This window comes from Oncorhynchus mykiss, chromosome 12 (genome assembly GCF_013265735.2).
Source record: "Oncorhynchus mykiss isolate Arlee chromosome 12, USDA_OmykA_1.1, whole genome shotgun sequence".
Classification (NCBI taxonomy): Eukaryota; Metazoa; Chordata; class Actinopteri; order Salmoniformes; family Salmonidae; genus Oncorhynchus; species Oncorhynchus mykiss.
In genome coordinates, this window is record NC_048576.1 from 82,727,588 (window position 1) to 82,739,815 (window position 12,228).

Genomic DNA, 12,228 nt, shown 5'->3' on the forward strand with positions numbered 1-12,228 from the left:
ACTAAACCATGTGGCACAGACAGGGCTCACACACTAAACCATGTGGCACAGACAGGGCTCACACACTAAACCATGTGGCACAGACAGGGCTCACACACTAAACCATGTGGCACAGACAGGGCTCACACACTAAACCATGTGGCACAGACAGGGCTCACACACTAAACCATGTGGCACAGACAGGGCTCACACACTAAACCATGTGGCACAGACAGGGCTCACACACTAAACCATGTGGCACAGACAGGGGTCACACTAAACCATGTGGCACAGACCGGGCTCACACACTAAACCATGTGGCACAGACAGGGCTCACACACTAAACCATGTGGCACAGACAGGGCTCACACACTAAACCATGAGGCACAGACAGGGCTCACACACTAAACCATGTGGCACAGACAGGGCTCACACACTAAACCATGTGGCACAGACAGGGGTCACACACTACAAGATTCCTCACTTGGTCGTGAGGATTGTCGATTGCACGTTCTATGGTATATTGGTGATCACACAATTGAATGTGCATCCCGCCACCTACTATGCTGGAGGGAAACAGGATTCCCCAAAAAACTGAACAAACTACCCAAAAATAAATAAAATAAAATAAATCAAAACTTTTTTGATAAAATATAAAACAGATCTGATCCCTACACAGGCTCAAGGGGAACCTGGAAGGGTAGGTCTTCCGGCGCCAGTACCCCTTGAAAGTCTTCAGATGTAAAATCCTTAAGTCAGTTTGTCCAGTTTCCTAGACTTCTTTGAGACTTGTGCTGTATACCTCATAACTGTGGAAAAGAATGCAACAAATTCCACCCTTTTAACACACAGGGTATCTTTTGTCTGGCAGAAAACATTTACTACAGGCTGTGGTGTATCCAGTACCATATCTTCCATTATGCTGCTCAGGTCAATACAATTCTGGTCTGACCAATCGGATTCCACGCTTCAAGATTGCTTCGATCACGTGGACTGGGATATGTCCCGGATAGCCTCAGACAATAACATTGACGTATACGCTGACTCGGTGAGCGAGTTTATTAACAAGTGCATCGGAGATGTCATTCCCTCTCTGACCATTAAAACCTTCCCTAATCAAAAACCGTGGATTGATGGCAGCATTCGCACGAAACTGAAAGAGCGAAGCACCGCTTTTAATCATGGCAAGGTGACCGGAAACACGACCGAATACAAACAGTGCAGTTATTCCCTCCTCAAGGTAATCAAACAAGCAAAGCGTCAGTAGAGAGACAAAGTAGAGTCGCAATTCAACGGCTCAAACACGAGACGTACGTGGTAGGGTCTACAGTCAATCATGGATTACAAAAAGAAAACCAGCCCCGTCGCAGACCAGGATGTCTTGCTCCCAGACAAACTAAACAACTTCTTTGCTCGCTTTGAGGACAATACAGTTCCACTGACACGGCCCGCTACCGAATCCTGTGGGCTCTCCTTCTCCGTGGCCAACGTGAGTAAAACATTTAAACGTGTTAACCCTCGCAAGGCTGCCGGCCCAGACAGCATCCCTAGCTGCGTCCTCAGAGCATGTGCAGACCAGCTGGCTGGTGTGTTTACGGACATATTCAACCAATCCCTATCCCAGTCTGTTGTCCCCACATAATTCAAGATGGCCACAATTGTTCCTGTACCCAAGAAAGCTAAGGTAACTGAACCAAATGACTATTGCCCCGTAGCACTCACTTCTGTCATCATGAAGTGCTTTGAGAGACTAGTTAAGTATTATATCAAATCAAATCAAATCAAATTTTATTTGTCACATACACATGGTTAGCAGATGTTAATGCGAGTGTAGCGAAATGCTTGTGCTTCTAGTTCCGACAATGCAGTAATAACCAACAAGTAATCTAACTAACAATTCCAAAACTACTGTCTTGTACACAGTGTAAGGGGATAAAGAATATGTACATAAGGATATATGAATGAGTGATGGTACAGAGCAGCATAGGCAAGATACAGTAGATGGTATCGAGTACAGTATGTACAAATGAGATGAGTATGTAAACAAAGTGGCATAGTTTAAAGTGGCTAGTGATACATGTATTACATAAGGATACAGTCGATGATATAGAGTACAGTATATACGTATGCATATGAGATGAATAATGTAGGGTAAGTAACATTATATAAGGTAGCATTGTTTAAAGTGGCTAGTGATATATTTACATCATTTCCCATCAATTCCCATTATTAAAGTGGCTGGAGTTGAGTCAGTGTCAGTGTGTTGGCAGCAGCCACTCAATGTTAGTGGTGGCTGTTTAACAGTCTGATGGCCTTGAGATAGAAGCTGTTTTTCAGTCTCTCGGTCCCAGCTTTGATGCACCTGTACTGACCTCGCCTTCTGGATGATAGCGGGGTGAACAGGCAGTGGCTCGGGTGGTTGATGTCCTTGATGATCTTTATGGCCTTCCTGTGACATCGGGTGGTGTAGGTGTCCCTCCACCTTACCTGATACCCTAGACCCCCCCCAAATAGGTCCACTGACAATGCAAATCGCCATCACACTGCACACTGCCCTATCCCATCTGGACAAGAGGAATACCTATGTAAGAATGCTGTTCATTAACTACAGCTCAGCATTTAACACCATAGTAACCTTCAAACTCGTCATCAAGTTCGAGACCCTGGGTCTCGACCCCGCCCTGTGCAACTGGGTCCTGGACTTTCTGACGGGGCGCCCCCAGGTGGTCAAGGTAGCAAACAACATCTCCACCCCGCTGATCCTCAACACTTGGGCCCCACAAGGGTGTGTTCTCAGCCCTCTCCTGTAATCCCTGCTCACTCACGACTGCGTGGCCATGCACGCTTCCAACTCAATCATCAAGTTTGCAGACGACACTACAGTAGTAGGCCTGATTACCAACAACAATATGACAGCCTACAGGGAGGAGGTGAGGGCCCTCGGAGTGTGGTTTCAGGAAAATAACCTCTCACTCAACGTCATAAAATCAAAGGAGATGATCGTGGACTTCAGGAAACACCAGAGGGAGCACCACCCTATCCACATTGTTGGGACCGCAGTGGAGAAGGTGGAAAGTTTTAAGCTCCTCGGCGTACACATCCCAGACTAACTGAAATGGGGTGGACCATTTCAGTTAGTCTGGGATGTGTACGCCGAGGAGCTTAAAACTTTCCACCACACAGACAGTGGCCTAAAGAAATTTGGCTTGTCATCTAAAACACTCACAAACTTTTACAGATGCACAATCGAGCATCCTGTCGGGCTGTATCACCGACTAGTACGGCAATTGCACCGCCCTCAACCGCAAGGCTCTCCAGAGGGTAGTGCGGTCTGCACAACGCATCCCCGGGGGCAAACTACCTGCCCTCCAGGACACCTACAGCACCCGATGTCACAGGAAGGCTAAAAAGATCATCAAGGACAACAACCACCCGAGCCACTGCCTGTCCACCATAACGCCACTTTAATAATGTTTACATACCCTACATTACTCATCTCATATGTATATACTGTATTCTACACCATCTACTTGCCTATGCCACACGCCATCCCTCATCCATATATTTACATGTACATATTCTTATTCATCACTTTACATTTGTGTGTATTTGTGTGTATAAGGTAGTTGTTGTGAATGTGTTAATTACTTGTTAGATTTTACTGCATAGTTGAAACTAGAAGCACAAGCGTTTCACTACACTTGCATTAACATCTGCTAACCATGTGTATGTGACCAATAACATTTGATTTGATTGGACTTGTTTTCTCAATTCTTTTAATCGCCTCTCATAGGAGATTTGATTGACAGCTCTAACTTTTGCCATCTTCCTCACCTTCACAGGGCACTTCAGGAACTCAGGGTCATGATTCCCACCACAATTGCAACACCATCTTTCTACACAACATTCTTCAGAATATTCTGTTCATCTGCACACGCTTGAAACGTCTGCACACACTTTAAATGTCTGCACACACTTGAAACATCTGCACACACTTGAAACGTCTGCACACACTTGAAACATCTGCACACACTTGAAACGTCTGCACACACTTGAAACATCTGCACACACTTGAAACGTCTGCACACACATGAAACATCTGCACACACTTGAAACATCTGCACACACTTGAAACATCTGCACACACTTGAAACGTCTGCACACACTTGAAACGTCTGCACACACTTGAAACGTCTGCACACACTTGAAACGTCTGCACACACTTGAAACGTGGCCAAATCCTTTAATATTCTTACACTGCAGTGGTTTGGGTACGAAAGCTTCCTACATAACCAAGCTTCACATGCGTAGGTATTTGCTCTTTATCAAAAACCAACAGAACCGACAGACTTTCTTCTATTTCTCCATTCCTCCAGCGGTTCAGACGCCGGGCACCAACCACACCAGGAATTCTCTTCAGGTATTCAACCTGAACATTCGTCGTCGCCCCTGAGATGACTCTTTTAACGGGTGCTCTACTCTGAAGTTCAAAACATAAAACTTCTGTTGTCCGGATTCGTTTGAGTCCCACTGAAATCTTCCTCTGCTCTTCACAAATACAATGAATCAAAATACGCCATTTTAGACACCTCAAACGGGTTTCCCACATATGCATCCTTACTCAACAAACGCATCCCAACAAGAAGCAATTCAGTATCATTCACACACGTATCCTCCACTCCAATTTGAGACAATTTCAACTACTGTTCTCCATTCAGCACATTCGTCTTCACCAAATTTGCTCGATGCGCTGCTTGATTCCAACTCAGCATCCACTTCCGCCATCTTCCCACACTCTAGTCGACACATTGAAATGAAAGTGGACATTTAAACGTTGCATCATCTGCTCAGATGACAGATAAACCAACACATGTATTGACCCAAATTACTTATTGATATTGGTATGAGTGGGTTCATGTTGTTTTATAGATCTACACACGCTGCGGTTTGCTATTTAGAGTTGATGAACTAGACTTTCCATCGCAACAATTATGTAACTTCATTTAACGTAGCTACAACAAGCTTTGGCTCAAAGCAGCCTCATAAATGTTTTCAGTCAGACATTCATTCTTGCCACACATTGCTTGTAACATTGCTTGTGCACTTCAGAGCTGTAACGATTTAACGTTTTGGTTAAAGGCAAGTATAAACGCATACTAGTAGTAGTCATCGTTCCTGCTGGAGAGTCTACACATTCTGGGTGATGCGAAACAATGTCAACATCTCACTGGCTTCTTCTCTGGCGAGCTCTCATTGGCTATTGCTGATCACAGTTCTGAAAGTTTGTTGTTGCACATTTCACACTACAAGAACATTGCAGATTTTGCTCCGATAAAATCCAACATGTTTGAAAATATCGGGATGTCTGGGACTGCTCGAAGACGAGATCGGTAGCCCTCAGATTGCGTCTCTGACCTGTTCACGTTAAATGAGCATTGGTGTCGGCCGCGCGCCCTGAGTAGGCAACGGCATGGGGGTTTTGTATCAGATTTCAGGTACAGCTAAAATTGTGTAGCGTACACCCGGCATAACTCAATTGAACTGCTAATTAGCTGACTTTACACACTGTTAAGCTAAGTGAATTAAATGTCATCAGCTAGCAAACGTCCTATTAGCTAGCTATCTTGATATAATCATTGTTAATTAAAAACACAGTCTCCAAATGAGTTGAATGTGAAATTGAATCTCCAGCTGTCAGTAAAGGGAGAGTGTCGGCTACTGGACAGGGCAGGTCATTTTGTGCCAGGACATTATGAAAAAATTGTCCAGTTCCAGTACCTAGAGGGGAAAAGTTTGAGGACAGCGAGATAATAGCAACATATTATTCTGTGCTGTGTAATTGAAGTATAATGAAGCCTGTATCTTTATAATGTTTTCTGTCTTCAGATATGGAATGCTGTGAAAGCCTGTTTGTGTCACACCCTGATCTGTTTCACCTGTCTTTGTGATGGTCTCCACCCCCCTCCAGGTGTCGCCCATCTTCCCCATTATCCCCTGTGTATTTATACCTGTGTTCTCTGTTTGTCTGTTGCTAGTTCGTTTTGTTCATAAAACCTACCAGCATTTGTTCCGCTGCTCCTGCCTGTTTTCTTGCTCCTGTTTTCTAGTCCTTCCCGGTGTTGACCGTTCTGCCTGCCCTGACCCTGAGACTGCCTGCCGCTTTGTACCTTACCCCACCGTTCTGGATTATTGACCCTCATTAAAATGCAAATCAATTTATAAACATTTTTACAAATGTTTTTCTGGATCTTTTTGTTGTTATTCTGTCTCTCACTGTTCAAATAAACCTACCATTAAAATTATAGACTGATAATTTCTTTGTCAGTGGGCAAACGTACAAATCAGCAGGGGCTCAAATCACTTTTTTCCTCACTGTATATGCCATGGGTCATTGTGGCTAGCTACTTCTTGTCCCTCATGCTAGCCTTTACAACCAAATATCACTTCAGAAATGTCAACATTTTAAATATTGACATGGCCAGCATTGTAGACCATTTCTCCCATTTTGCTGCAGATTTAACTGATCTAGAAATAACAGAGAAATGCTGGTAAAACCAGCATGCTGTAAATGTTCTCAACATGTTTGTCACCACTGCTTGTTTTGTAGATGTTGTCCTCATGCACTGTTGCTACTTTTATTTTTTATTTATTTCCCCTTTATATAACCAGGTAGGCAAGTTGAGAACAAGTTCTCATTTACAATTGCGACCTGTCCAAGATAAAGTAAAGCAGTTCGACACATACCACAACACAGAGTTACACATGGAGTAAAACAATCATACATTCAATAATACAATAGAAAAATAAGTCTATATACAATGTGAGCAAATGCGGTGAGTTGGGAGGTAAAGGCAAAAAAAAGGCCATAGTGGCGAAGTAAATACAATATAGAAAGTAAAACACTGGAATGGTAGATTTGCAGTGGAAGAATGTGCAGAAATGTGTAGAAATAGAAATAATGGGGTGCAAAGGAGCAAAATAAATTATAGATGGGCTATGTACAGGTGCAGTAATCTGTGAGCTGCTCTGACAACTGGTGCTTAAAGCTAGTGAGGGAGATAAATGTTTCCAGTTTCAGAGATTTTTGTAGTTCATTCCAGTCATTGGCAGCAGAGAACTGGAAGGAGAGGCGGCCAAAGGAGGAATTGGTTTTGGGGGTGACCAGAGAGTGAGCACCAGATTTGTCCTCATAGACCACCGGTGTGTCTTGGGAACAGAACAGTCATGGCAATGGTTCGATGGCATCCACATGTTTCCGTGTGACCTTATGGGTGTATGACTGTGGCTCCTTTCACATGCCAGAGTCCCCCTGACACACCACACAGGGCAAGGTCACCCAGAGCCACCCCATACTGCCACTACTGTCCCTAGCACTGTCCCTAGTCCTGTCCGTGGCCAGCGGAACACAACACAGGGTCACAGAGAAGAAGACAGAGCCCCGAGGTCAGAGGTGAGAGGCGCTCTGGTTGTGTGCTGTCTTTATCTCCACTGCTGGTGGTCCTCTATATGGTACAGCACAAGGCTGCATTGTACCCTACTGTACATCACTCATAATAGAAGGCCTGACATAGATGTTCACTCAGTGTATGAGGCACACATGGTGCGGTTTGACTGGATTTCTGCAGTCCATATGACTCTCTGACTCTCACACAACTTATGAGTGATATAAGTGATATTCCCAATTCTCATATTTACTACTTTATTTTTTAGAGTCAGTGAGAAAGAGAGGGAACACTGTATATAGACATAATATGACATTTGAAATGTCTTTATTCTTTTGGAACTTCTGTGAGTGTAATGTTTACTGTACATTTTTATTGTTTATTTCACTTTTGTTTATTATCTACTTCACTTGCTTTAGCAATGTTAACATATGTTTCCCATGCCAATAAAGCCCTTGAATTTAATTTAATTGAGATAGAGAGAGAGAAGAAGGTAGTGAGGAAAACAGAGAAGGGAAGAGAGGACACAATTTCTTACAATTTCATGTCTGGACTAGTTCATGTGACTTTGAATTGGGAAGGTTCTGGACTGGTTCATGTGACTATGAATTGGGAAGGTTCTGGACTGGTTCATGTGACTATGAATTGGGAAGGTTCTGGACTTGTTCATGTGATTATGAATTGGAAAGGTTCTGGACTGGTTCATGTGACTATGAATTGGGAAGGTTCTGGACTGGTTCATGTGATTATGAATTGGGAAGGTTCTGGACTTGTTCATGTGACTATGAATTGGGAAGGTTCTGGACTGGTTCATGTGATTATGAATTGGGAAGGTTCTGGACTTGTTCATGTGACTATGAATGGGGAAGGTTCTTGACTGGTTCATGTGATTATGAATTGGGACGGTTCTGGACTGGTTCATGTGATTATGAATTGTGAAGGTTCTGGACTGGTTCATGTGATTATGAATTGGGAAGGTTCTGGACTTGTTCATGTGATTATGAATTGGGAAGGTTCTGGACTTGTTCATGTGACTATGAATGGGGAAGGTTCTGGACTGGTTCATGTGATTATGAATTGGGAAGGTTCTGGACTTGTTCATGTGACTATGAATTGGGAAGGTTCTTGACTGGTTCATGTGATTATGAATTGGGAAGGTTCTGGACTGGTTCATGTGATTATTAATTGGGAAGGTTCTGGACTGGTTCATGTGATTATGAATTGGGAAGGTTCTGGACTGGTTCATGTGATTATGAATTGGGAAGGTTCTGGACTTGTTCATGTGACTGAATTGGGAAGGTTCTTGACTGGTTCATGTGATTATGAATTGGGAAGGTTCTGGACTGGTTCATGTGATTATTAATTGGGAAGGTTCTGGACTGGTTCATGTGATTATGAATTGGGAAGGTTCTGGACTTGTTCATGTGATTATTAATTGGGACGGTTCTGGACTGGTTCATGTGATTATGGTGCTGGGACGTGTCCTCTTTTGTCCTCACTACCTTCTACTCTCTCTCTGTCTCTCTCTCTTTCGGTATATTTCTATCTCTTTCTGTCTGTCTCTCTCTCTCTCTCTTTCAATCTCTTTCTATCTCTTTCTGTCTGTCTGTCTATCTCTCTCTCTCTCTTCTCTCATTTTAATCTCCCTCTCTCTGAACAGAGATGTCCCTGGTTGATCAGAAGCAGGTGTTTCTGCCCTTTTGAGAACCCAGAAACAGCTGTCAGTTTGCCTCCTAAATGACACTTTACTCACTATGTAGTGTACTACTTTTGACCAGGACATGCTACAGGCTCTGGTTAAAAGCAATTCACTATATTGGGAATAGAGTGCCATTTTAGACATAGCCTATGTGTGGGTGAGAGAGTGTTTCCTCCTCTCCTGATCTTTCCTCCTCTTTGGATCTTTTCTCAGTCTGTTTCACAACTAACTGAGAACTTCCAGCCGCGGCCAAGAGATGACAGAACATTAAAAGAAGAGCGATTTATGGCCCCATCTGCCTGAAAAGCATCTCCAGCACAGTGCAGCAGGTGTCCACGGATAACCCACTTGCATTTGCAACATGGCATTTCTGGCCCAGGCAGCATCCAAGCCCAGCACACAAACCTCACCCAAGTCCCCCATCCAAAAAGTAACTAATCCTAGTAAGTGTGCAAGTTCCACACATTACTATAAACCTAACCCAGCCTGTGGAGCCAACACATTACTATAAACCTAACCCAGTCTGTGGAGCCAACACATTACTATAAACCTAACCCAGCCTGTGGAGCCAACACATTACTATAAACCTAACCCAGTCTGCTACTAAAGCAGGGAGCTCCATATCTATCGCAGAGGGAATACCTGGCCTCTAGTTAGAGCGTTTGGAGATTATGCACTGTCTCTGTGTTGACACTCCACCACTTCTTGACCTCTGTGACCGCTGTTCTGTTTTTTCTGCCTTCTGACAATTTGGCCTGCATGGCCCTCTGACCCTGACTGTAGAACAGACACATGTGGAAGTCACCCCTGTTGACCTCCTAAATTCACATGAGAAAGAAAACATTGTGATAGAGACATACAGGCCTTTACTATACGACCCTGATAGGACAGGAGGGGCAAAGATTACCATAAGTTCCCAGACGTTACTGCTACTGGCTAGCTTGCAGGTTGTGTGTGTGTATGTTGCTGTGAGTGTGCGTTGGTTCTCTTACTATGGCAGAGGGAGTCGCTGACGGGGGTGCAGGCGCTCAGCTCCACCTCGATGCCCTCATCACATATGGTGCAGGGCAGGCAGGGGTCCAGGGAGCTGTCCCGGTCAGAGTAGGTGTCGTCTATACACTCCTCACACACCGTGTCGTGGTTGTGCTCGCAGTGTGCCAACACGCCCTGGCCCGCCGGGCACACCGTGCAGGGCTCACAGCGCCCAGACACCTCATTCAGGTAGTAGTTGTAGTCACACACGCAGATGGCATTGTTGGAGTCAGTGCAGGGCGTCTGCATGCGCATCAGACCTGTACACATGGTGCAGGGGATACAGGTGTCTATGTGGCTGTAGGTCTCTGAGTAGGTCTCACCTGGAGGAGAAGAAATAAGAGGGGGATAGAGAACAATGAGGGGAGGATGAGACAGAGGGGAGAGGGGGATGGAGGGAGGAGAGAGAGACAGTCAGTCTAATGACATGAATCATGTTTACTGCTGCTGTGTTCATCGAGAGGGGGGACACAGTGATCCAGTGGGCTTTGGATGATTAGTGTTCTGAGACATGAAAGGTGCTCTTGTTAAGGAAGGAGTCTGAAGCCCGCCGCGCTCATTACTAGATTGATCTCTGTGTGGACTGTACCGACTGTACTGTAATGATATAGCTCTCTACTGCTCTGAACAGACGATGAGATGGCCTGTATTCAAAGTTAATCAAGCTGGGTTTGGCACAAATGATCACTGATTATTTGATGCTTGGCCACTCTTCATCATTTTAAAGTATGCTTCAAGCTATTTCTGAAAATAATACACATGTCTAACAATATTGAGATGTATAAACGTAGCGCACGCCATACGCATGTTTCCCATTGTAAATAAGACTTGCCAGGAAAACGCCCTCCATTCACCTGACTATAACACCCTTCAACACACTTTATTTTTTGTATGATGTGGAACTATTGGAATTAGACAATGGGACGGCAGTTTCTAAAAGAAAGAGCAATGGCCAATTTGATCACATTTCTGTAGAGGTGTGGGCAGAATGTTTTAGTCTTTTAAAAGTGACTTTTTCAAACTAAACATGCATGCTGTTTCACGCCCTGACCTCAGAGAGCCTTTTTATGTCTCTATTTGGTTAAGTCAGGGTGTGATTTCGGTGGGCATTCTAGTTTTCTAGTTTTTTTTTGGCCGGGTATGGTTCCCAATCAGAGGCAGCTGTCTATCGCTGTCTCTGATTGGGAATCATACTTAGGCAGCCCGTTTTCCACACTAGTTTGTGATATCTTGTTTTTGCATATTTGCTGTGGAGCCTGCAGAAATTTACGTTCGTTTGTATTTTGTTGTTTTTTGGTGACATTTGAAAATAAAGTAAAATGTACGCCTACCACGCTGCACCTTGACCTCCTTCTAACGACAGACGTAACATGCTGCCTATACCGAGTGCCAAACACTTTATTGATTGTATATTCAAAAATGTTTTCATTAAAATGCAACAGCCCACACTTCTTTGCAAAAGACTAATTGTTTTGTTTATCAATAGATTATTGTGTTTCTTCAGCATCTGCTGCCTTGGGTCTCTGAGATGTCGCGCTCCTATCGCACAGCAATACTGTAGACTATACCCATACTGTCAAGTCTTTTACACAAGCTTTTTCAGTAATGTATGCTGTATCTGGCTGTAAAGGACAGTAATTTATGCTGTATCTGGCTGTAAAAGACAATCATTTATGCTGTATCTGGCTGTAAAGGGCAGTAATTTATAATTTATGCTGTGTCTGGCTGTAAAGGGCAATAATTTATGCTGTATCTGGCTGTAAATGACAATCATTTATGCTGTAGCTGGCTGTAAAGGACAATAATTTATGCTGTATCTGGCTGTAAAGGACAATAATGTATGCTGTATCTGGCTGTAAAGGACAGTAATTTATGCTGTATCTGGCTGTAAAGGACAATAATTTATGCTGTATCTGGCTGTAAAGGACAATAATTTATGCTGTATCTGGCTGTAAAGGACAATCATTTATGCTGTATCTGGCTGTAAAGGACAATAATTTATGCTGTATCTGGCTGTAAAGGACAATCATTTATGCTGTATCTGGCTGTAAAGGACAATCATTTATGCTGTATCTG

At 43.7% G+C, this 12,228-nt stretch overlaps 1 protein-coding gene across 1 annotated transcript in view; it reads right to left on the reverse strand.

The window, feature by feature from the left end:
- Nucleotides 1-12,228, reverse strand: part of LOC110538653 (tumor necrosis factor receptor superfamily member 16-like) — a 47,743-nt gene that overhangs the window by 18,620 nt on the left and 16,895 nt on the right. The window contains exon 3 of the mRNA XM_021625607.2: nt 10,113-10,475. Coding sequence (XP_021481282.2) covers nt 10,113-10,475 — 363 coding nt within the window. The remainder of the gene's footprint in view (nt 1-10,112; nt 10,476-12,228) is intronic.